We start from the raw sequence: 25,357 nt of genomic DNA, 5'->3' as shown, positions 1-25,357 counted from the left end.
GAGAACAGGTAGAGTGATGGGCAGAGAGAGAGAGAGAGAGAGAGAGAGAGAGAGAGAGAAAGAGAGAGAAAAAGAAACAAACAACTAAATATGTCAGGGATGGGGTAAGAAGGGGAGGAGGGGCATTAACGGGTTAGAGAAGTCAATGTTCATGCCATCAGGATGGAGGCTACCCAGCCGGTATATAAGGTGTTGTTCCTCCAACCTGAGTGTGGATTCATTTTGACAGTAGAGGAGGCCATGGATAGACATATCAGAATGGGAATGGGACATGGAATTAAAATGTGTGGCCACTGGGAGATCCTGCTTTTTCTGGTGGACCGAGCATAGGTATTCAGCAAAACGGTCTCGCAGTCTGCATCGGGTCTCACCAATATATAAAAGGCCACACCGGGAGCACCGGACGCAGTATACTATACCAGCCAACTCACGGGTGAAGTGTTGCCTCACCTGGAAGGACTGTCTGGGGCCCTGAAATGGTGATGAGGGAGGAAGTGTAAAGGCAGATGTAGCACTGGTTCCGCTTACAAGGGTAAGTGCCAGGAGGGAGATCGGTGGGAAAGGATGGGGGGGATGAGTAGACAAGGGAGTCGCGTAGGGATGAACATTTACTTCTCTAACTTCCATTAATGCCCCTGCTCCCTTTCTTACCCCATCCCTGACATATTTCGTTTGTTTTTTTCTCTCTCTCTCTCTCTGCCCATTACTCTGCCTGTTCTCCATCTCCCTCTGTTGCTCCCCCCTTCCCCTTTCTTTCTCCCAAGACCTCCCGCCCCATGATCCTTTCCCTTTTCCAGCTCTGTATCACTTTCGCCAATCATCTTTCCAGCTTTTAGCTTCATCCCACCCCTCCAGTCTTCTCCTATCATTTTGCATTTCCCCCTCCCCCAACTACTTTCAAATCTCTTACTATTTTTCCTTTCATTTAGTCCTGACGAAGGGTCTCGGCCCAAAACATCGACAGTGCTTCTCCTTATAGATGCTGTCTGGCCTGCTGTGTTCCACCAGCATTTTGTGTGTCTTGTTTGGGAGTACTGTGCTCAGTGCTGGTTGCCTCACTACAGGAAGAATGTGGAAGCTATAGAAAGGGTGCAGAGGAAATTTACAAGGTTGTTGCTTGGATTGGGGAACATGCCTTTTGAGAATAGGTTGAGCAAACAGGAGTGATGGAGGATGAGTAGAGGTGTATAAGATGATGAGAGGCATTGATCATGTGGACAGTCAGAGGCTTTTTCCCAGGGCTGAAATGGTTACCACAAGAGGCCACAGGTTTAAGGTGCTGGGAAGTAGGTACAAAGGAGATGTCAGGGTTAACTTTTTTTTACTTAGAGTGGTGAGTGCGTGGAATGGGCTGCCGGCAGTGGTGGTGGAAGTGGATACGATAGGGTCTTTTAAGAGACTTTTAGATAGGTACATGGAGCTTAGTAAAATAGGTGTCTATGGGTAACCTTGTAATTTCTAAGGTAGGGACATGTTCGGCACAACTTTGTGGGCTGAAGGGCTTGCATTGTGCTGTAGGTTTTCTGTGTTTCTGTGCATGAGGCAGTAAATTAGATTATACATTGGCTTCAGGGAGAAGCCAGAGAATGGTAGAAGATGGTTGCCTCTCTGACTGGAGGCCTGTGAATACTGATGTGCCGCAGTGATCGTTGCTGAGTCCTTTGTTGTTTGTCATCTATATCAATGATCTGAATATTTGCTGAAGGATGAGCAAACTTGTGGATGACACCAAGACTTGGGGTGTAGTCGGCAGTGAGGAAGGCCATCATGGCTTGTATCAATTGGAAAAGTGGGCTGAAAAATGGCAGATGGAATTTAACAGACAAATGAGAGATTTTGCACTTCAGTGGGACAAACCAGGGTAGGTCTTACACAGTGAACAGTAGAGCAAAGGACATGATAGAACAAAGGGATCTGGGAATACAGATCCATAGTTCATTGTAAGTAGCATCATAAGTATATAGGTCATAAAGAAAGCCTTTGGCATATCGGCCTTCATCAATCAACGTACTGAGTTCTGAGAAGATGGGCTGTTATGTTCAAGTTGTATAAGACAATGGTGAGGCCTAATTTGGAGTATTGTGTGCAGTTTTGGTCACCTACCTACAGAAAAAATATAAACAAAGTTGAAAGAGTACAGAGAAAACTTACAATGATGTTGCTGGGTCTGGAGGATCTGATTTATAAGGAAAGATTGAATAGGTTTGGACTGTATTCTTTAGAATACAGAAGATTGGGGATTTGATAGAGGTGTACAAAATTATGAGGGGTATAGATGGGGAAAATGCAAACAGGCTTTTTGCCCTGAGGTTGTGTGTGCACAGAGATCATTGGTTAAGAGGAACACAAGGTGTAACTTCTTCACAGAGTATCGTGAGTGAGTGGAATGAGCTACCAACACAAATGGTTCATGCGAGTTAGATTTCAACATTGAAGTTTGGATGGGTACATGGATGGTAGGGGTATGGAGGGCCCTGTTGTAGGTCAATGGGAGTAGGCAGTTTAAATAGTTTTGGTATGGGCTAGAGGGACTAAATAGTTTGTTTCTGTGCTGTTCTTCTCCAAGACTCAAAGACTAACAATGAACCAATGCGCAAATGAAGATAAACTGTGCAAATACAATAATAAATAAGTAAATAAACAATACTGAGAACATGAATTGCAGAGGCTTTGAATACAAGTCCATAGGTTGTAGAATCAGTTCAGTGCTGAATTGAGTGAAGCTATCCCCTCAGGTTCACGAGCCTGTCTTTTGAGGGGTACCGCTCCTGAACTTGCTGGCATGGGACAGAAGGCTTTTGTATCTCCCCCTTGATGGCAGCAATGAGAAGATAGCATGGCCTGGATGGTGGAGATCCTTAATGATGGATGCTGCTTCCCCACCAGTCGATGTTTTGGGTAGAAACACTCCATCAGGGCTCAGGAGAAGAGTGGTGTGATGGGAGTCTGAGGTGGTAGACTGAGGGGTGTAAAATGACAGGCAAGTTGTGCCCTGAAGGGAAAAGGAGGGCTTGAGCAAGTGAATGAAAAAACTGTGTTGGACAAAGAAAAAGGAGTGGAAAGTGTTAGGGTTAGAGACAGCGGGTGGAGTGGAATAAGCTGGAACACAAAAGGAAGTAGAGCTGGATTCTGATCAGTGAAGCAAGTTATAAAAGGAACCAATCGGGCAGATGGAACCAGTACTGGATAGGGGAGCAGGGAAGGTGTGGGCACCTCTACAAACTGGATACACAACAGAGACTGCTGATGTTGCAAATCTGGAACAACACAAAAAGCTGGAAGAACTCAGCGAGTCAAGTAGCATCTGTGCATAGGAATAAACAGTTGACGCACAAACACGAAAAATCTGCAGATACTGGAAATCCAAAGCAACACACACAAGATGCTGGAGGAACTCAGCATTTCACAATGCATCAGTGATATTAAACATGATTCTGATTCTTACCTTTCAGTCCATCAGCCTCCACACCAAATCAATCATCTTTTGTAACTTCTGCCAGCTCCAAGATTCTACTAGCAGACATATGTTCCCTTCCCTCTCACCACTCTCCCTTCACAACTCCCCGACTTGCTCCTCTGTTCCCACCAATCATTCTCTCCTATGGCAATTTGCTATGAAACACCAGAAGATTTAACACCTGTCTTCTTCTTGTTTTACGGCGGTTGGCACTCAGCTTAATAGTGCATTACTGCCACCTTCTTTAACACCTGTCACTTCACTTCCTTGATGCAATCTTGGGACCCACACAGTTCTTCTGTCTGAAGCAACAACTCATTTACTCCAATCTGTTGTACTATATTTAGTATTCACATATGATCACTACATTGGACAAGCCAAACACACATGTTCAATCTGCAGGAGCTTCTAGTTATCTGCCTGCAACGTACAAAGACTCTAAAACTCAGCATTATTTATTACTTATTTATCTATTACTATTTTATTTTTCTTTTTGATTTTGCACCTTGGTTGTTTGCCCATCTTTGTGTGTAGTTTTTCAATTACTCTATTGTGTTACTTTGTATTTATTGTGAATGCCCACAAGAAAATGAATCGCCGAGCATTAGTGACATATATGTACTTAAAATAATAAACTTATTTTGAACTTTGTCACTGTAATTCTACATCCAATTCTGGCTTTTCTGTCTGTGGCTTCATGGATCAAGCTTGTAGAACAGCTCATCTTCTCTCTAGGTTGGACTCAATATCAAGTCTCAATATCTTTAGATAACTTGTTCTTTATTTATGCCTAAAACCGAAAAGGCCAATTCTGACTGTCAACAACTTGGCTCACTTTTTCTTTGCGGCAGCAGTACAGAACAGAACAGAACATAAAAACTATGAAATATAATGAGAAGCTTAATAATTGATGCCTCCCTCTTAAGGCATTGCCTTTTGAAGATGTTCTTAATACTGGTGAGGCTAAGTGCCCAAAATGGACCTGGCCAAGTTTGCAACTTTCTGCAGCTGTTTCCAAACTAGTCCATACCAGACAGTGATGCAAACAGTCAAATGACACTGACTGTTGGTTATTCAAGGAATCAAGGATATGGGGTTTAGCACAGGAAAGTAACAATGAGATAAAAGATCATGCATCATCGTATGGAATGGCAGAGCTAGCACAAGGTACTGACTGTATTCCTTCTTCTCTGATCATCTTATAGTTGTACTGAAGGGAACTATAATCTGATTAAATAGCATCTCTGAATGACCTGATACTCACCACAGGACCCCAGTCGCATTGCCCACTTGTTACCACCAACTCCAACAGACAGCCACAATCAAAACAAGTGCGCAGATGCTGGCACCAGTAGCACCAATCACTGTTCCCAAAGGTATCCTGTGAACTGTAAAACATACCAACATTGTTTACCAGTGTACTCGTCACCCACACCTTACAGGAAATACACAATCTATCAACTTTAACATGTATACCTGTTTCAGAAAGACATGATCTTTCATTTGAACTAGCAACTTCTCTGAAGAGGAGACACAAGAGATTGTGTAAGAGAATATCCCTGTTAGGCAAAGATCTTCTAACAGCAGACCAAGCCGGGTGCAGGCCAGGCTGCTCTTGCTGCGGTCAAGTCCTGAACTGAACCCAGTATATTGAGGATGGCGACAAATTACAGGGGCAGTATTCATTGACTTAACACGACACCGTGAATCATAGAGGCCTTCTACTGAAATTATCTAAAATGTTAAAGAACGAAACCACAGTCAAACTAGAAAATCACAGATTTTACATAGAAATGAATGAAATTAAGAGTAGGTGGCATTCGCAAAAGAACGGACTACCACAGGGATCAGTCCTGGCACCTCTACTATTTAATGTTTACACAAACGACCAACCAACCTTTCCTATCACACGAAGGTTTATTTATGCAGATGACATATGCATAGCAACACAAGCTAACTCCTTCCAAGAAGATGAAGTATGACTCACAGCAGTCCTCAAAGCAATGAAGCAGTATTATGAAAAATGGTCTCTGAACCCAAATCCATCAAAAAACTCAAGTATGTGTATTCCACCTGCGGAATCTAGAAGCTGCTCAGAAACTCAAGATCTTCTGGTGTGGGAAGGAGCTTGAACACCATCCAACTCCACTTTACCTGGGCATGACACTGGATAGGACGCTCTCATTTGCCACCCACATCCAAAAACTCCAAGGGAAAGTTGGCTCTCGCAATTCTCTTGAAAAAATTGCAAGCACAAAAGGGGGAGATAATACTCACACACTTAGATCAACTGCCCGAGCACTCTGCTATGCACCTGCAGAATACTGTGCACCTGTGTGGGGCAGATCAGCCCATGCAAAGAAAATAGACCCATTGCTTAACAAAGCCTGCCAAATAATCATGTGTACACTGTACCCCACACCCACTAACATCATTTACAGACTTGCAGGCATTGCTCTCCCAGAGATCCAAAGCACAATACAACAATAATAGAAAAAGCTAAACAGAACTCAGATCCACAGCACCCACTACGTCATCATATGCCAGTTTCCGACCACCTAAAATTGAGGAAAAGTTTTGCTACAGTGGAGGAACTACCGCATGGAACATCCCCCCAAACATACAGGATTGACCTCTGGCAACAAACAGAAGCCAGAGCCCCACCAAACAATACAGTGCAAGACCCACAGAAATGTTGCCAGATGGGGCACTGCTTGACGGACGGAAGACAATACAGTGAAGTGGGGTTTAAAAACCAGCGAATCCTGTGAGTGTGGCTTAAGGGTGCAGAACATTAAACACGTTCTGCGCAAATGTCCACTCTCACCTGATTGAGCTGACACTGACCTGCTCAAAATCAACCAAACAACACCAGAGTGGCTGGCTGTCTGGTATGACAAGCTATGAATGAACCTTGTTTTCTGCATTTATTACTCATAACATGTGGTCTGACCTTCATTTAAGTCACATTAATAGACAAACACAATTTGGCTGAGCTAATAACACACAAACAATTGTACATTTCATGTCTTTATTGAACACATTGTTTAACCATTCAAAATCCCGGCTGGAAGTAGTATCTGAACCCTTGTATTTAATGACTGGTAGAATCCCCTTTAGCAGCAGTAACCTAAAAGTATTCTACAATATTTTATTTATCTATAATAACTCTGTAGCTGTTGATCAGATTCGCACAACTATGAGGAGGAATTTTAGACCATTCCTCCATACAAAACTGTTTCAGTTCATCAGTATTTCTGGGATATCAGCAGCCATCTTTAAGTCACACCACAGCATCTCAATTGGGTTAAGATCTGGCCTCTGACTAGACCATTCCAAAACACAAATTTTCTTCTTTTTAAAGCATTCTGTTGTTTATTTACTCTTGTAATTGGGATAATTGGCTTGTTGCATCATCGAACTTGTATTATGCTTCAGATGACAGACCACTATCTTGACATTCTCCTGTAAAATGTATTGATACAATTTTGAGTTCATTGTTCCCGCAAACTGTCTATACCCTGAGACAATGAAGAAGCCCCAAACTATGATACCCCTTCTACTATGCTTCCCAGTTGGGATGAGGTTTTCCTGCAAACATAGCAGTGTGCATTTCTGTCAAAAATTTCATCTGTCCACAGAACATTGTCCCAGAAGTATTTTGTACATCCAGGTGGTCTTTTGCAAACTTGAGACGCGCAGCAATGTTGTTTTTAGAAAGCAGTGGTTTCCTCTGTAGAGCCTTTCTCTGAACGCCATTCTTGCTCAATGTCTTTCTTATAGTGAACAGATTTATCAAGTTCTAAAGATTTCCGCAGGCCTTTCGCTGTTTCCCTTGCGGTTCTTTTTCAACTTCTTCAGCACTGCACAGTGCTCTTGATGCTAGTCCACTCCTAGGGTGAGCAGCAACAGTACTAAATTTCCTTCATGTGTAGACAATTTCTCTTACTGTGGACTGATGGACACACAGGTCTTTAGAAATACTTCTGTAGCCTTTTCCAGCTTCATGTACCTCTACAATTCTTATTCTAAGGTAATCTGAAAGTTGTTTTGATCAAGGCATGGTGCCCATAAACAGATCTTTCTTGAGAAGAGCAGGCTGTGTCAATAACCTGACTTTGTAAGCAGGGCATCTCTACAACCCACACCTCCAATCTCATATCATTGATTGGAACATCTGATTCCAAATAGCTTTTTCAGAAGACATTACTCCAGAGATGCACATACATTTTTGAACCTGGACTGTGATTGTTTAAATGGTTTACTCAGTATTGATTGTGTGTTATTAGTTCAGGGAGATTGAATTTGTCTATTATTATGACTTAGATGAAGGTCAGACCACATTTTATGAGTTATTAATGCAGAAAACCAAGTAACTGCAAAGGGTTCACAAACTTTTTCTTGCAATTGTACAAAAAGTGATGCCCAAACCAGAGTTGAAACAGAAATACAGAATCCTATCAAACATAGGCCCAATTCGATGTGCTCAGACACAGGCCAGTGCAATTGATATTCCGCTCAATTGCGGTGTCAGTGCAGGCAGCAGAGCGGAAGTAAGGAGTGCTCAAGGTCGACAGACGACTGGAAATCGGAGGATCAGCCGTTGTAGGTAGGCCGAGACCGTCAGACCTACCTGGACAGTACCCGAGGAGAAAGGTAAAACTGTGCAGGCGCGGGTGATGTCATCAGCAAGCGCGGGGTTTAAAAAGAGGCCCACTTTTAGGAGTGGGCAGCGGTGTGCACGGGAGCAGAGTGCTGGGCTTTGGCTCAGCGGGCTTCGGCGCAAGGATACTTCGGTGAGAGGAAATCAGTGAGCCCGAGTACATGCTTGCTGAGATAAAAAAGTAAGGTCAGTAGGTTCTTTTTTTATTTATTCTGACTAATCTGGGATCAGGTAATGGGGGAGACAGAGCAGTGGTGTGCTCCGTATGCCGTATGTGGGAGGTCAGAGTCAACACAGTTGTCCCTGATGACCTGCAATAGGTGTATCCAGCTGCAGCTCCTAACAGACCGACTGAGGGAATTGGAGCAGGAGCTGGATGAACTATGGATCATTCGGGAGGCCGAGGCAGAGATAGATAAGAGTTATCGGGAGGTAGTCACACCGAAAAGTCAGCAGGTAGGCAAATGGGTGACAATCAAGAGAGGCAGGGGGAGCAGAGAGAGGAGAGCACCCCTGTGGCAGTTCCCACCAACAATAAGTATACCGTTTTGGATACTGTTGGTGGGGATGACCTACCAGGAACAAGTTGCAGTGGTCCTGTCTCTGGCACTGAGGTTGGACCCTCGACTAGGAAGGGGGGGGGGGGAGGGAAGAGAAGAGAGCGGTAGTGATAGGGGATTCTATAGTCAGGGGGGCGGATAGGAGATTTTGTGGGGAAGATCAGGAGTCTCGGATGGTAAGTTGCTTCCCTGGTGCCGGGGTCTGAGACATCTCAGATCGGGTGCAGGTTATTCTCGAGAGGGAGGGCAAGAATCCAGATGTTGTGGTGATTGTAGGGATCAACGACGTGGGTAGGATGAGTGCGGGGGTCCTGCATAGGGAGTTCAGGGAGTTAGGTGCGAAGCTGAAGAGCAGGACCTCCAGGGTAACAATCTCAGGATTGCTACCTGTGCCATGTGCGAGTGAGGCAAGGAACGGAAAGATTATACAGATTAATACGTGGCTGAGAGGATGGTGCAGGAGGGAGGGCTTCAGGTTTTTAGATAATTCGGCTTTGTTCCAGGGAAGGTAGGATCTGATCGGAAATTTTTAATTTTTAAGGAACAACAGAACTTAACTAAAAAGGCAATACAGGGAGAAAAAATGAGGTACGAACTCAAGCTAGCCAGGAATATAAAGGAGGATAGCAAAAGCTTTTTTAGAAGAGAAAGAAGATAGTTAAGAACAATGTTGGGCCCTTGAAGAATGAATTGGGTGAAATTGTTATGGGAAACACAGGACTGGCAGAAGAATTTAATAATTATTTTAGATCTGTCTTCACTAGGGAAGACGGGCCAAGGACATAGGGTAAGAGAGGAAATGTAAACAGATTGACATTAGGAAAGAAACGGTGATGAGTAGACTGATGAGACTGAAGGCTGACAAATCCCCAGGTCCAGATGGTCTGCATCCTAGGGTACTAAAGGAGGTGGCCCTAGAAATTGCAGATGCATTGGTAATCATTTTCCAATGTTCCTTAGATTCAGGATCAGTTCCTGAGGATTGGAGAATGGCTAATGTTATCCCACTTTTTAAGAAAGGAGGGACGGAGAAAACAGAGAACCATCGACCTGTCAGCCTGACATCAGTAGTGGGAAGATGGTAGAGTCCATTATTAAAGATGAAATAGTGGAATCTCTAGATAGCAGTGATATGATTGGGCTGTGCCAGCATGGATTTACCACGGGTAAATCATGCTTGACTAATCTATTGGAGTTTTTCGAGGATGTAACCAGGAACTTAGACAAGGGAGATCCAGTGGATGCAGTGTACCTCGATTTTCAGAAGGCATTTGATAAGGTCCCACATAGGAGATAGGTGGGTAAAATCAAAGCTCATGGCATTGGGGGGGGGGGAAGACATTGACATGGATAGAAAACTGGTTGGCAAATAGAAAGCAAAGGGTAGCGGTGAACGGGTGTTTCTCAGAATGGCAGGTGGTGACCAGTGGGGTGCCTCAGGACTCGGTATTGGGACCACAGCTGTTTACGATCGACGTCAACAATTTAGATGAAGGCATTGAGAATAACATCAGCAAGTTTGCTGATGATATTAAGCTGGGTGGCAGTGTGACATGTGATAAGGATGTTAGGGGAATTCAGGGTGACTTGGATGAGCTGGGTGAGTGGGCAGATACTTGGCAGATGACGTTTAATGTGAATAAGTGTGAGGTTATCCACTTTGGGAGTAAGAACAAGAAGGCAGATTATTATCTGAATGGTGTAAAGTTAGGTAAGGGAGAAATACAAAGAGATCTAAGAGTCCTTGTTCATCGGTCACTGAAGGTGAATGAGCAAGTGCAGCAGGCAGTGAAGAAGGCTAATGGAATGTTGGCCTTTATTACAAAGGGAATTGAGTACTAGAGTAAGGAAATCCTCTTGCATTTGTACAGGGCCCTGGTGAGATCACACCTGGAGTATTGTGTACAGTTTTGGTCTCCAGGGTTAAGGAAGGACATCCTGGCTGTAGAGGAAGTGCAGCATCGATTCACAAGGTTAATTCCTGGGATCTCAGGACTGTCTTACGCAGAGGGTTAGAGAGACTGGGCTTGTACACGCTGGAATTAAGGAGATTGAGAGGGGATCTGATTGCAACATATAAGATTATTAAGGGATTAGACAAGATAGAGGCAGGAAATATGTTCCAGATGCTGGGAGAGTCCAGTACCAGAGGGCATGGTTTGAGAATAAGGTCATTTCGGACAGAGTTAAGGAAAAACTTCTTCTCCCAGAGAGTTGTGGGCGTCTGGAATGCACTGCCTCGGAAGGCAGTGGAGGCCAATTCTCTGGATGCTTTCAATAAGGAGCTAGATAGGTATCTTATGGATAGGGGAATCAAGGGATATGGGGACAAGGCAGGAACCAGGTATTGATAGTAGATGATCAGCCATGATCTCAAAACGGCAGTGCAGGCTCAATGGGCCGAATGGTCTACTTTTGCACCTATTGTCTATTGTCAACACACTACAAACGGAATACAGCAGAACATACTCACTCAAGGAGAAAGTTGTTGATAATCCTTCATCCAATTGCTGGTCCCACATTGTGCATGTGTAGTTGCCGGTGGGCCAGTTCATCAGCTCTAGCGTGCTCTTCACACAGACACTGCCACCTTTGCAGTTAAAATGCTCTGTGTGCGAGTGCCTGGTCAGATTCTTGCCTAGTCCATTTTCCCAGGTGACGCTGGGAGCTGGGTACCACCCGGAAGACTCGCAGACCAGCACCAACAGTCCCAGGCCGTCACCAGACGAATGAATGACTGGCTGTGTGCCGAGAGCTGCAAGGCAAAAAGTAAACAGTTTGAACCAAGCCAACAGGACAGAAGAAATCTTACCTCATTGGATCTCCTTGCAACACTGCCAATATTGTCCATCGAGATCAGCTCGTGAATCACCGACCAATTTTAAGCTTGTAGAGAGGAGAAGGGATGGAAAATAATGGAACGGGTCTTGTTGAGGATGATTGGGATTGGAAACTATCGAATAATTAAAGGCCTAGATAGAGTGGATGTGGAGAGCAGCTCTTATAGTGAGAAGGGGGAGAGGGTCTAGTACCAAGAATACAAGGATATCACTTCAGAACAGAGATGAGGAGTAATTTCCTTAGCCAGAGGGTGGTGAATCTGTGGAATTTATTGCCACCGATGGCTGTGGAGGACAAGTCAAAACAGAAGTTGATAGATTCTTAATTAGTCAGGAAGTAAAAGATAATGGGGGAAAAGGCAAGAGAATGGGGAATAAAAAAAATCAGCCACGATGGAATGGAAGAAACAGATGATGGACCAAATCGCCTACTTCTGTTCCAGTCTTATAGTCTATGATCTTGTGAATAGAACTTGTAAACAGAGGCATTGGGTAAAATTACTCAATGATTACAACTTAATCTAATTCTGCGTTCTCATTTTCAGGAAGGTGGGTGTGGGGCTGGGTCAAAGCTTTGGAGGAAGCTGCAGAAGACAGTTACTGTTTGAAGGTGCTATTCACCTTGCAGCATAAAAAGAGAAGATTTAATTAGGGCATTCAAAATTATGTGACGTTTCAAATGAGTAGAACAACAGGAACACATCTGTTGAGCTTGAAAGTGTTTCCTAAAGGGGCCATAGAAACAGGTTCTCCAAGGACTTGAAATAGGGAATTGGATAAAATCTCAATGAGGAAAGAACTGATAAATGTAAGGGAGTGGATTATTATGGAGTGGGGCCAGAGTGCTGATGGTCAATGGGTCAGGGCACAATAGGTCAAAGGGGAGGGCCTACTCTGCTCTATTGTTTTAACTGATGATTACATAAAGAAATACGTTAGTTCGAATTGAATGTTCTTCAGCAGGTCATTTCTTTCTTGGCTCTGATAAAGGACATCACACGTCAGGGATTTTCTGGTCAGGTTAAATTCCAAGAGATGTTAAAGCACGGCAGCCTGAAGCAGCAGGTCGAAGGCTAAACCAAGAGACGGGCCCCGCTGGATCTTCCGTTGTCGCCCCTGGCAAAAGAATCTTGTTATGTATTCAGACTTCTGCTCCTTGCTCAATCCTGCTCTTGCCGCTCTCCCAGCCTCCTGTGTACATCGTTCGGGATATCAGCCTTGGCTGGGACTAGCTCCATGCCCCAGAGCCAGTGCAGGACGGAAGCTGGCACAGAAAACAAACTCAGTACCCTTGCACTCCACAATATACAACCACTTTCAATTCATTCAAATCATTGATTCGTCACACAATAACAATTGAAAGGGATGCCAAATTTTTCAGCTACATCTTGGGTACTATCATTTGTGCACTCAGCTGGTATGCATTGTCCAAGGGGAAAATTGTCAAGAAGCAGTACCTGTTACCCTTCCCCCAATTCCATCACCTGTAAACAACCCAGTTACTCCATCCTCCACTGGAATGTGCAGCGACACTTGTTGGCTGCACCCAGATGTGTTGGTTGTTAACACAAATACAACACTTAACTGTATGTTTCAAAGTACACATGATAAATAAATGAATCCTTTTTTAGTCATGATTTACAAATTTTGTATGCGCAGACTTTCATTACCCAAACTGCATTACACAGGGTTTGCCTGTACTGGTTTGTTCAACAGGATTCTGTACCAAACTTTTTTCTGACAAGGTTCTGTCTGCAGAAACTCTAAAATACTCCCTGTGGCTGGTGGAGCTCAGTTGGGGTGGTGGGGGTTAGGGGTTATTACAGATAGTACTATTCTGCTGACAAGGATACAATGATGAGGCTGTATAGGCATTAATCAGTGTGCACTTGCAGTACTGCCAAATGTTTATGGCTCCATATGCAAGGAGGGTATGCTGGCACTGGAGAGGGTTCAGAGGAGGTTCATGAGAATGATCCAGAAATGAAAAGATTAACATGCGAGAATATGATTGCTTTTGGGCCTGTAGTTATCGGAGTTTCAAAGAATGAGAGGGGGATCTCACTGCCTATTGAATATTCAAAAGCCTAGATGGAGTGGGACGTTTCCTGTAGTGGGGGAGCAGGGGGCAGGGGTCTAGGACCAGTGAGCACTGCCTCGGACTAGAGGGATATCTCTTTCAAACAGAGATGAGGAGGCATTTAGAAACATACAAAATAGGTGCAGGAGTATGCCATTCGGTCCTTTGAGCCTGCACCGCCATTCAGTATCATCATGGCTGATCATCCAACTCAGAACCCCGTACCTGCTTTCTCTCCATACCCCCTGATCCCTTTAGCCACAAGGGCCATATCTAACTTCCTCTTAAGTATAGCCAATGAACCGGCCTCAACTGTTTTCTGTGGCAGAGAATTCCACAGATTCGCCACTCTCTGTGTGAAGAAGTTTTTCCACATCTCGGTCCTAAAAGGATTCCCCTTTATCCTTAAACTGTGACCCCTCGTTCTGGATTTCCCCAACATTGGAAACAATCTTCCTGCATCTAGCCTGTCCAATCCCTTTAGAATTTTATACGTTTCAATAAGATCCCCCCTCAATCTTCTAAATTCCAGTGAGTACAAGTCTAGTCGATCCAGTCTTTCTTCATATGAAAGTCCTGCCATCCCAGGAATCAATCCGGTGAACCTTCTCTGTACTCCCTCTACGGCAAGAATGTCTTTTCTCAGATTAGGAGACCAAAACTGCACACAATACTCCAGGTGTGGTCTCACCAAGGCCTTGTACAACTGCAGTAGAACCTCCCTGCTCCTGTACTCAAATCCTTTTGCTATGAATGCCAACATACCATTTGCCTTTTTCACCACCTGCTGTACCTGCATGCCCACCTTCAATGATTGGCGTACAATGACACCCAGGTCTCGTTGCATCTCCCCTTTTTCTAATCAGCCACCGTTCAGATAATAATGTTTTCCTGTTCTTGCAACCAAAGTGGATAACCTCACATTTATCCACATTAAACTGCATCTGCCATGAATTTGCCCACTCACCTAACCTATCCAAGTCAACCTGCATCCTCCTCACAGCTAACACCGCCGCCCAGCTTCGTGTCATCCGTAAACTTGGGAGATGCTGCATTTAATTCCCTTGCCTAAATCATTTATATTGTGAACAACTGGGGTCCCAGCACTGAGCCTTGCGGTACCCCACTAGTCACTGCCTGCCATTCTGAAAAGGTCCTGTTTACTCCCACTCTTTACTTCCTGTCTGCCAACCAATTCTCTATCCACGTCAATGCCATATCCCCAATACCGTATGCTTTAAGTTTGCACACTAATCTCCTGTGTGGGACCTTGTCAAAAGCCTTTTGAAAATCTAAATATACCACATCTACAGGCTCTCCCCTATCCACTCTACTAGTTACATCTTCAAAAAATTCTATAAGATTTGTCAGACATGATTTTCCTTTCACAAATCTATGCTTTATCTGATGATTTCACCTCTTTCCAAATGTGCTGTTATCACATCTTTGATAACCGACTCTAGTATTTTCCCCACCACCGATGTCAGACTAACTAGTCTATAATTCCCCGGTTTCTCTCTCCCTCCTTTTTTAAAAAGTGGGGTTACATTAGCCACCCTCCAATCCTCAGGAACTAATCCAGAATCTAAGCTATATTTACTTAGCTATTGGGTGGTGAATCTCATTGCCATAGATTGCTCCAGAGGCCAAGTCACTGAGTATATTTAAAGCGGAGGTTAAACGGTTCGTGATTAGTCAGGATGTCAAAAGTTATGCGAGAAGGTAGGAGTATAGGGTTGCGCCATAATGGAACAGCAGAGCAGCTTCAATAGACCAAACGGCCTAATTCTGCTCCTATGTCCTTTGGCCTAACGCTCACTGAGGACCACAGCACATCTCATCTCCACACTACTTCTGGCTCTGCCTAAGAGGAGAATGCAGAGATTGCCTGGTATTGTTTTATTATTGTCAATTGTACTGCAGACAGTGAAAAAAATACTTTTACACTGTTCATACAGAACAAGTCATTATACTCCGTATGAAGCAGAGTAAGGCAAAAACAATAACAATGCAAAATAAAGTGTAACAGCTATAGAGAAAGTGCAGTGTAAGCACATAATATAGCGCACAATCAGAATGAGGTAGATTGTGAAGTGAGGAATTCATCTTATCATACTTGGGAACCATTTCATAGTCTTATTGCAGCAGGATAGAAACTAGCCTTGTGCCTGCTGGTACGTGTTTTCAAGTACTTGTATTTTCTGCCCAATGGAAAAGGGGAAGAGAGAATATCCATGGCGGATAGAGTCCTTGATTCTGCTGGCTGCTTTACTGAGGCAGCAATAAGTGTAGACAGAGTTCATGGAGGGGAAGCTGATTTCTGTGATGTGCTGTGCTGTGTCCACAACTCCCTGCAGAACAGTTGCTATACTAAGCCATAATGCATCCAGATAGAATGCTTTATATGGTGTTTTGATAAAGAATAGTGAAAGTCAAAGGGAACATGCCAAATTTCATAACTTTATGAAGAATAGAGGCATTGTTGAGCTTTCTTGGCCGTTGTGTCAATGTGGTTTACTAGAACAGGCTATCGGTGATGTTTATTCCCCAGAACTTGAAGCTCAACCTCAGCACCATTAATGTAGACAGGAACCTGTGCACTGCTCTTCCATTAACCCCCCCCCCCCCCCCAACCTCCTTGAAGTCAATGACTAGTTCTTTTGTTTTACTGACATGGAGGGAAAGGTTGTTGTCATGAAACTGTGTCACTAGGCTCTGTATCTGACTCTTTGTGATTGGAGATGTGGCCACTATGATGGTATCATTTGCAAACTTATAGATGGAGTTAGATTCAGTTGTAGAGGTAGGTATTTACTCCTATGGTCTGGCGTTTGATGATGAGTTTGCTTTTAATAATGGTATTGAAGGCAGCACCTTAGTCAATAAACAATGGTCTGACGTAGGTGCCTTTATGTCTAGACATCAAAGAGTGTAGGGCCAGGGAGGTGGTGTCCTCTGTAGATCTCTTTCAGTGGTAGGCCAATTGCAGTAGGTCTTGATTGTCTGGAAGTTAGTGTGCGCCATGACCAGCCTCTCAATGCACTCATGACGGCAGATGTCAGAGCCACTGGGCAGTAATGGTTCTCTTGATTTTATTTTTTACACATTATCGTGTTTCTCTTAGGTACCAGGATATTAGTAGTTGTCTTAAAGAAAGAGGGTACCACAAACTGAAGAAGGGAGAGGTTAAAAATAACTGTCAATAACTCCAGCTGATCTGCACAGGATCTCAGGAAACAACCACAGACACCAACTGCAAATGATGTTTTGTGTGGTTTCACTCTCGGGAAGACTGGTTTTACATCCACAACAGTGACTGTGGATTCAGGTGCATTGGAGGCTGTCAGGGTGGGTGGTGACCTACCCATACCCTTCTGTTCAAAACATTAAGGTCAATGGGAAGGGATGTGCTGTTGTCAGCAATGCTGCCTGACTTTGATTAAGAAGCCCATTACAGTATTTAAGCCCTGATCTCCCTGGAAATTAGTCAGGGACTCAATTTGGACTAGTACTGACTCAGAGCATCTCTGATAGCTTTACAAGAAATCAAGTTGACCTCTGCTGAAGGTCAGCCTTACCTGATTTGAAATGCTGCAGACCTAGACTTCAGCAGGGAGTGGCAAAATCTTGCTACACAGCCTGAAACCTCCAATGAACCTAACCATAGCAGCATCTTCTCTAACTAACACACATTAGGCCATTTAAAAAAGGGCTGAACTCATTTGCTTCCAGTACACTGCAGCCAAACACATATAAAGCTGCACAGCTTAAACACTGAGCTCACTCTCGACCAGAAGCCCCATCTTCTAAGACCAGCTCGATGATATCACACTATCTGCCCTTGCCTATTTAGAACAATAAGGTTTTTTTTGGCAATTCAGAGGTAAAAGCTGGCACCAACAAAAAGTAGCCACAGATCTCCATAAATCCCAACTGACCCACCGGTGACACACTGGAAACTTGGCTCTACTTGTTCTTGAACCCAAACCCTATCAAACATGATCAATGTATTTCTGCCTCTGAAGCATCCCAGTTATCACCTCATCTCTGGGTGACCCTTGCCCTGCCGACAAAAGTAAATCCGAAGAACTGAGGCAATAATACAAACCATTTTACTCAGAGAGCAACCATGCTCTCAAGCCTGATGTTAAACAGCTGCCATTTTATTCCTTGTTGATCAAATCTATTACCTTTCGCTAACCAGTATGGATTATACTTTAATCAGCTCAACCAGACGACAGACACAACGCATTCCGAGGCACAAGGCATGGCATAGGTTTTAAATTACCTTGTCCAGGTGGGAGAAGCAGTACTTCCAGGTGAAAGTACTCATCTCCAGATCCCTTCTGCTTTTATAAAGCACTGATGAATAAGGAGTCAGCAATGTGGCACATTGTGTTAGGGCTCTGACATACGACCACAAGTAATAGCAAAGAGTCTCAGGCCAGGATCCCAATCCCACCACACGATTTTCTGGACTTGCTGAGCCACTGTGGAAAGATACTGGGCGCAGATTGAGGAAAGGAACACAAACAAAGCCCAGGACAGGATTTAATTTTGATTTTATATACATATATAGATATATCTAAAAAAAACTTTAGTTTAGTATCCAAGTTTAAACACAGCTTTGCTCCAATCATGATCAGACTGATACCTGTACAGGAATTTTTGGAAGAAGCAATTAATTCTTTTTTTTCAGACAGTGAAACAAGAGTCTCCCATCCTTACCTCGGATGCTAAGGAGGACTTGTGCATCGGCACTTTGAGATCGGCTGGAGACATGGAGTTTATAGATTCCAGCATCTGACAGAGACACATTCCTCAGTCTCAGGGACAAGTTCCCTTGAGGGATCTCACTGGCAAAGACTTCTGCGCGGTTGTGGTAGCTTGGATCTTGCTCTGTCTGATTGACTTGGCTCCTCGAATAATTGTAGACAATCCCCTTAGTATTCACTTTCTTCCAAACAAAAGCCACACTTCCAAATTTACTTCCAGAGTAAAATCTGCACTGGATGACATCATCATCTCCAGCCTTGGCTGTGACTTGCTCTTCCTTACACTTCACCTTGAAATGACCTATAAATGGGAAATCCCAGAGCAGGTTAAGTTAACCACCAACATGAATTAACAAGCTCTACACAGTACTTCCTGTTAAGTTACAATACACTTCAACCCATAACACCATCAGAACCCAGGAAGTGCTCTACCATTTTATCAATGACATGCTTCCCCTTTTCACTCCCTTTAAGAAATTGCTTGGTGCATATTGGGACACAGCTGAGACTGAAGTAAAGACTTCACTTATCATTTTCAAGATTTCTCCAATAAAATTAGTGTAAATACTATTTAACATTTAACCACTTTGTCAGTTTGTAAAATTCATCTACTTCAGTTTTCCCCATAAATGTCTGAAATATTTTCTAAAAATCAATGGTTTACTTTTGAAAAGGCACTGTAGGGCCCAACTGCATTTTGGCCACAGATAGGTAATTAGAAGTTTAATCGTCATCCAACCATATATATGTATACCCATGAATGCAGCCAAAGTAAACAGCTTTCCTCTGGGGCCAAGGTGCAAAATACAGTACCAACAGTCATAAACAACAAAAGCACACAGGCCACAAAATATTGTCACAAAAAATATTGTTTAGGATCCCGAGTGCATGAATGTTGCAACCATCTGCAGTCAAGCACAATATTGCCTGTCTTCTGCCAAACAAACACTAGGGGACAGCACCACATTGCCCCCGGAAATCTGGTGGAACACACCAACTCTGATGCCTCTCTCCCCTGTGGCTTGAGGCCTTGTCCTCACTATGACCGAGGCCACACAGCTCCCCTGCCATCTGCCAATAAACCAGTGAATCAGACATGCAACATTCCACATAACCAATGCCCAACAGGGTCTTGTGATCACAAGAAACATGACTAAGATGATCACTCGCTGTTAGTCTGCATGCCTCCTTCACGTATGCACACCTTTGACGACCCTCTGATGCAGGCAGCAGCACATGCTGCACCAAGTCCAACTCCACCAGTTTCTCTGCCAACAAGCAACTTGCTGATGGGTTAGACCTACAATACTTTAATTTCTTAATGTCCAGCAGGGACTTGCAATTGTAAAATAAAATGCTTAAAAAGACATAACACCTTTGGATGACCCCATAGAAGACGGCGTGACAAAACAGACTGCCATCTTACTGGAAGGGAACATGACATAGGTGAGACACAACACAGATAGGATATTCACAATAGAAGATTAATTTCCCAGTTCTTATGAAGGGCGCTGACTCAAAACATCACCTCGTTTCTGAGATACTGACTGAGGTGTCGAATGCTTCCAGCATTTTGTTTTTAAGCTTTTCTAGTGACTCACTGCACCATGAGATTATGAAATCTGATGCCAGAATCAGCGACCTATCACTGAGAAAAGTATGAAGAGTGCTTAAAGAAAATAGTAATATAAAAGGTTTCCTTCCTGCATGAAGGTAACCTTAGGCAACCATTATTGGGTTGAGAAAGAAAAAAAGTCAAAGTAAATGCATGGAATGGCGAAAATGATTTCAACAAATATTAAGGAAATTATAGATATATATTAGTCTATTAATTTCTCAAAGATTATTTATGCAAGATATCATGTGGCAAAACAGAAGCAGATTAGCTATCTTATGAAAACCACAGCATATTTAAGAGAAATGAAATCTAACCTTTGCTGTCTTTCATTTACAATGAACGGATGTTGAAAAGAAATAATTGTAAATGCTGAAAATTAAAAAAAAAATCAGGGAACATCCAGCCAATATAGAAAGGAATCTGAGTTAACGTTTTTGTTGATCACAATTCACTTAAACTGGGGAGAATTAGAGAGCACAACAACATGAAGGGTAAAAGAAAACAAAGGGTGATCAGGTGGTGAGAAAAAGGGATCAATGGACACAAATGGTCGTGCCAATTCGAAGTTAGAAAGACAAGCAATATAAAGGTAATATACAGTTTCACATGTATTAAGGAGTGATGATGAGGGTTTCAGAGACATAAATCATTGGGCTTCCTTCCAGGTAACAGTTGGCAGAGTTTAAACTAGTTTGGAGGTAAGGATTAATTAGCCGGTCAGTGAGTAGAGGACTGAGGGGGTTAGAAAAGTCTGATAGAAAAGACAGGCAGAGCCAGGTTAATCAACATGGTGGGACTGATAGGCTTGAATGTGTTTATTTCAAGGCAAGGAACATTACATGTAATGCAGGTGAACTCAGAGCCTATCAGTTTACAAACCATGATGTATGGCCATTATAGGGACTTGACAGAGAGGGGCAGAACTGACTGCTGAAATGTTTCATGAATAAGGGAAATGCAAAAGAAGTGGGGGAGTTGCACAACGGCTCAAAGAAAACTTTATAGCTGTACTCATAGGAAACTGGAGGGCTGAGGCAATATGGATACAGCTGAAAACTAAGAAAGCTGCTATCATTATGGCAGGTTATACTATGGTCCTCCCAACTGCCAGCAGGAGACAGATCATGGAAAGATGTAAAAACAGCAGGATTGCTGTAGTAGGTGATAAGCAGAATTTGCTAGTTCCATTGTGGAGGATTTCTCGTATCATTTTGTGGGTAGTCCAACCTGAAGAGGAACTGTACTAATTATGTATACAGGCAGTCCCTGGGTTACGTACAAGTTCCGTTCCTGAGTTCATCTTTAAGTCGGATTTGTACGTAAGTCGGAACAAGTACACCCGGTATTATTTAACGTCAGTTAGTCAAACATTTGTCTACGTATATAGTATACATTTTACCTTTCTATGCATATAAAACACTTAAGAAACGTATGTATTCCAATAATTAAACCACTACGTTGCTTAGTAATAATTAGTTTTAATTGGGGCAGGGCTTTTCACATGCTTCATTATTCTCACTTTATCTGTTATCCTTTAAAATTGTTCCAATCGTTGACCGACTGTAGCGTAACACTTTTCCAATGACCGGTGTTTCACCTCTTTCCAAACACTTTATTATTACCAGTTTGTTTTCAATCACGATCACTTCCTGTCAATGGAACAGAAACACTGCTGGTGGCGGGTCCCAAGGTCCTAAGGACCACCGCATTGAATTCTCCGGGTCCTAAATTCCACCACACTGAGACAGGTTAAATGGGACAAGTGGGGGCTGTGCTGGGTTTGAGTATCTGATCCTCCACAATTCTGCGTGGGAATTTAAACTGGAGGTGGCAGTGTTTTTTTACGAGGTCGACTTGTGAGCTCGACATCAACCCGGCATGTGAGCAGTCTGTCACTCGATCAAACTTGGGAACTTCGTTGATGCTGATCTCACTGCGCCACCAGCCGACTTGGGGGGCGGGGGGCAGAATCAGGGTGAATCTTACTAGAAAAATTTAAGCCAAATACAAAGTTAAACACAACACTGTCAACAGCAATGACTGAAAATGGCGGATAGCATTCACCTTCTTCAGTTCGTAAGCACGAGTCATCCATTAGTCAGATGTTTGTAACTCAGGGACTACCTGTACTGTATTAGGAGAGGAGCCTGGCCGAATGACTGGCATTTCAGTGGGAGAGCCTTTTGAAAACTATTAACAATTCCTTCAGCTTTAAGATGGTTATAAAAAAGGCTAAGTCTGGACCTAAGGAGAAAGCATTTTTCTGAGGCAGGGCAAATTACTTGGGGCAGCATGATAGCATTGCAGTTTGTGTTATACTTTACAGCACCAACGACACCGATTAAGCTCCTGTCACTGTCTAGAAAAGTGGTCGCCAAACCGTCAATCGCGATCGACTGTGGATCTTTGAGGCTTTCCCAGTAGATCCCAGAAAAATAAAAGGAAAATTAATGCACAAATACTGGTGAGAGATTGTTTCCGGGTTGCGGGGTTTTAGTTCCATTCTTTCTGCCCAGTGCGCGTGCGTGTAGCTCCCCCGCCACGCACTACACAGTGTACTTCAGTGGTCCCCGACCACCAGGCCGCGAGGAAACAATAATGATTTGTTGAACTTGAACACATGCGAGGTCATCAGTTGCCTAAACGCAGTGATACCCTTGCGCCAGGGATCACTGGTTGGCCTCGGGTAACTGGCCGCCTAGTGCGGCTGGCGGGAAGTGCCTTTGCTACTGGCCTGGAGTGTGGACAGATGGATGCCACCTCTAAACCTGTGTAAGGGGTTTCTTCTTTTATGTAACTGCTAAGGCTAATAAAATGGCTTCTTTGTTATGTTAAAAATAAAAATGCTTCTTTGCTATGGTAACTGCTTTTCTCTCGCAACTTGTTTGGGTTGTAATTACTGATAACGAGAATTGTATTCATTTGTTAACCAATTGGGATAGATGTTATTCTTTCTTGTGGGTCTGTAAGCTAGTATTGCACGGGCTTTGGGGGAGAGGGGGAGAGGGGGAGAGGGGGAGAGGGGGAGAGGGGGAGAGGGGGAGAGGGGGAGAGGGGGAGAGGGGGAGAGGGGGAGAGGGGGAGGGAGGGAGAGAGGGAGGCGATGCTGTAAGCTGGGCGATGGAACGGACCCAGAGAAGGGATCTGAGGTCCAGGGCTTTCCGCGAGGAGAAGAGACAAGGACAGATTCCTGTGGAGCGTCTGGTCGACCACCATGGTTGGTCCAAGGAGGTCTGAAGGTATTGAATGGTGACAAGAAGACTTCGTTAACTGAGCTCCAATGGTTGTGCATGAAATGGTTGAACTTTGATAAGTTTGACACCTTTTACTTTTCCTTTTATATTGTATCTCTATTCAGTACATAGTTCCAGTAAGATCTATAAAGTGTAATCATTTAATTGCATATGATGTACTGTCTGTTATTTAGCGTGGTGGGAACACCACACAGCGTCCACACAAGCTGGTTACCCAGTTTGGCTGCACCGAAGGCTGCTCCCCCAAGATGGAAGCGAGCGGATCGAGCCTGAGGCTTACTAGGGGGCCACACCTGTTTAGTGGGGAACCCGGTGCTAAAATACTCGCAGATGACCTAATTCATGCTCAGGATTTCATAAGTAGCAGAGCAGCTACCTCACTGCAATCTACTGAAACAAACTTTTGTCAGACGATAGATCCTACAAGGGGGTCGGGGGCGCCCTGTCACACATCTCGCTCGGTCAGTCGCTCTCTCTGGACTGCATGCCCTGGAATGGGAACCTCCGGCCCTGACCTTGTCCTCTCACCCCACCCACGACCAGATGCACCTGGCAAAAGCGTCTGGCGGAGGCGGATGGGAGGCTGCAGTTCGGGCCCGGAGGCTGTCTAATGAGGCAATGAACCCTTCAAAACTGCTTCGGTACCCTGAGTCCAAGCACCCTGCACTTAAAACCCACTGAGCTTTTTCGGCAGAAAAAACATGAACAAGTGGCATGAACAGAAGCCAAGTGCTGAGAGCCACGTAAACTAAATTGTGGAATAGACTGGGCATAAGGAACCCCCTCAAGTATCGCTGTGTTCTGGTCGTGTTTAACACCACGCCCCCCCCATCGGCCGGTCCGTAAGAATGTTGCCAATATTAAACCGGTCCGCGTTGCAATAAAAAATGGTGGTGACCCCTGGTGGATATACATTATTTCTACATCCGGTTTGCGGGGTTCTACTTCTCGTCTTTTCTGCCCAGTGCGCATGCGTATGATTAATCGACTTAGTAGGGTCGATCTTGCCTTTCACTAGGTCCGAGGTAGGTGATCTTGGGCTTAAAAAGGTTGGTGACCACTAGTCTAGAAGGAGTTTGTACATTCTCCCCTTGACCGTATGGATTTCCTCCACATGCACCAGTTTCCTCTCACATCCCAAACACAAACTGGAAAGTATCCTAATTTGTCACATAGGTGTAACTGGGCACTGTGGACTTGTTGGGCCAGAAGGGCCTGTTATTGTGCTGTATTGCTAAATAAATAAAATTTTTGCAGGAACTATGGCAAATAAATGAAGAGCAACTGTTACTGTACAAGGCCACATCTGAAGTGCAAGTTGCTTAAGGAGCAGTTGATCTGAGTCCAGGACTGGTATGATCCAGTAAAGAGGAAGGGCAAGGGCAGCAAGGTTCAGAGAGCTCTGAATGACAAGAGGTTTTAAATTAAGTCTTAAAGAAAAAGGAAGCAGACACAGGGTTAAGGAAGTGGGATTCAAGCAGGGACTTTGAGGAATATACTATAAAGAAAGCAGGAAAAAACTCAAGCAGAAAATTAGGAGTAGAAATTAGAAAATTAGAGGACCATTAAATTCCACTGACAAATAGGATTAAAAAAGAGTCCAGGGATTTTATACATACATTAAAGCAAGATGATAACTACAAAGAGGATAAGAGCATTCATATGTAAAGGAAGAAATTTATGCCTGGGGTCAGAGGATGTAGGGGCGCAACACTAAATGCGTAATTTATATCCGTATTCACAAGATCAAGCAGCACAGTGTAATCAGTGGCAACACGAGTGAATCTGCAGATGCTGGAAATAAAAAAAACACACAAAATGCTGGCAGAACTCAGCAGGCCAGACAGCATCTATGGGAACAGGTAGTGACGACGTTTTGGGCCGAAACAGACTCCTGATGAAGACATAACTCCTCCTCCCATAACTCATATGTTAGAGCATTTTGAGATCAAAGTTGTGGTTTTGGGCTTCTTGGGAACATTAAGGTGGATAAGTGCCCAGGACCTGACGGAATCTATCCCAGGTTAATGAGAGAGGCTTTGACAGATTTTTGGATCCTTTATAGACCAGCAAGACCCAAGAAGACTGGAGAGTAGCCAATGTTGTCCCA

At 43.8% G+C, this 25,357-nt stretch overlaps 1 protein-coding gene across 5 annotated transcripts in view; it reads right to left on the bottom strand.

Annotated features, from left to right (window-relative positions):
- The window catches only part of LOC132402589 (butyrophilin subfamily 1 member A1-like), a 79,007-nt gene that overhangs the window by 5,781 nt on the left and 47,869 nt on the right, over positions 1-25,357 (bottom strand). For 4 of the 5 annotated variants that reach the window (XM_059985484.1, XM_059985487.1, XM_059985486.1 and 1 more), the window contains 3 exons: positions 18,329-18,676; positions 11,154-11,435; positions 4,722-4,845 (listed from right to left, as the gene is read on the bottom strand). In XM_059985484.1, coding sequence (XP_059841467.1) covers positions 4,751-4,845; positions 11,154-11,435; positions 18,329-18,676 — 725 coding nt within the window. In that variant the 3' untranslated portion in view covers positions 4,722-4,750. Of the gene's footprint in view, positions 1-4,721; positions 4,846-11,153; positions 11,436-11,766; positions 12,785-17,888; positions 18,104-18,328; positions 18,677-25,357 lie in introns of those variants that run through there. The other variant, XM_059985485.1, reaches the window with a different exon arrangement.

The sequence above is a fragment of the Hypanus sabinus genome, chromosome 12 (genome assembly GCF_030144855.1).
Source record: "Hypanus sabinus isolate sHypSab1 chromosome 12, sHypSab1.hap1, whole genome shotgun sequence".
NCBI classification, from domain to species: Eukaryota; Metazoa; Chordata; class Chondrichthyes; order Myliobatiformes; family Dasyatidae; genus Hypanus; species Hypanus sabinus.
Note: the sequence above shows the minus strand (reverse complement) of the source record. Positions and strands in the feature narration are given on the sequence as shown.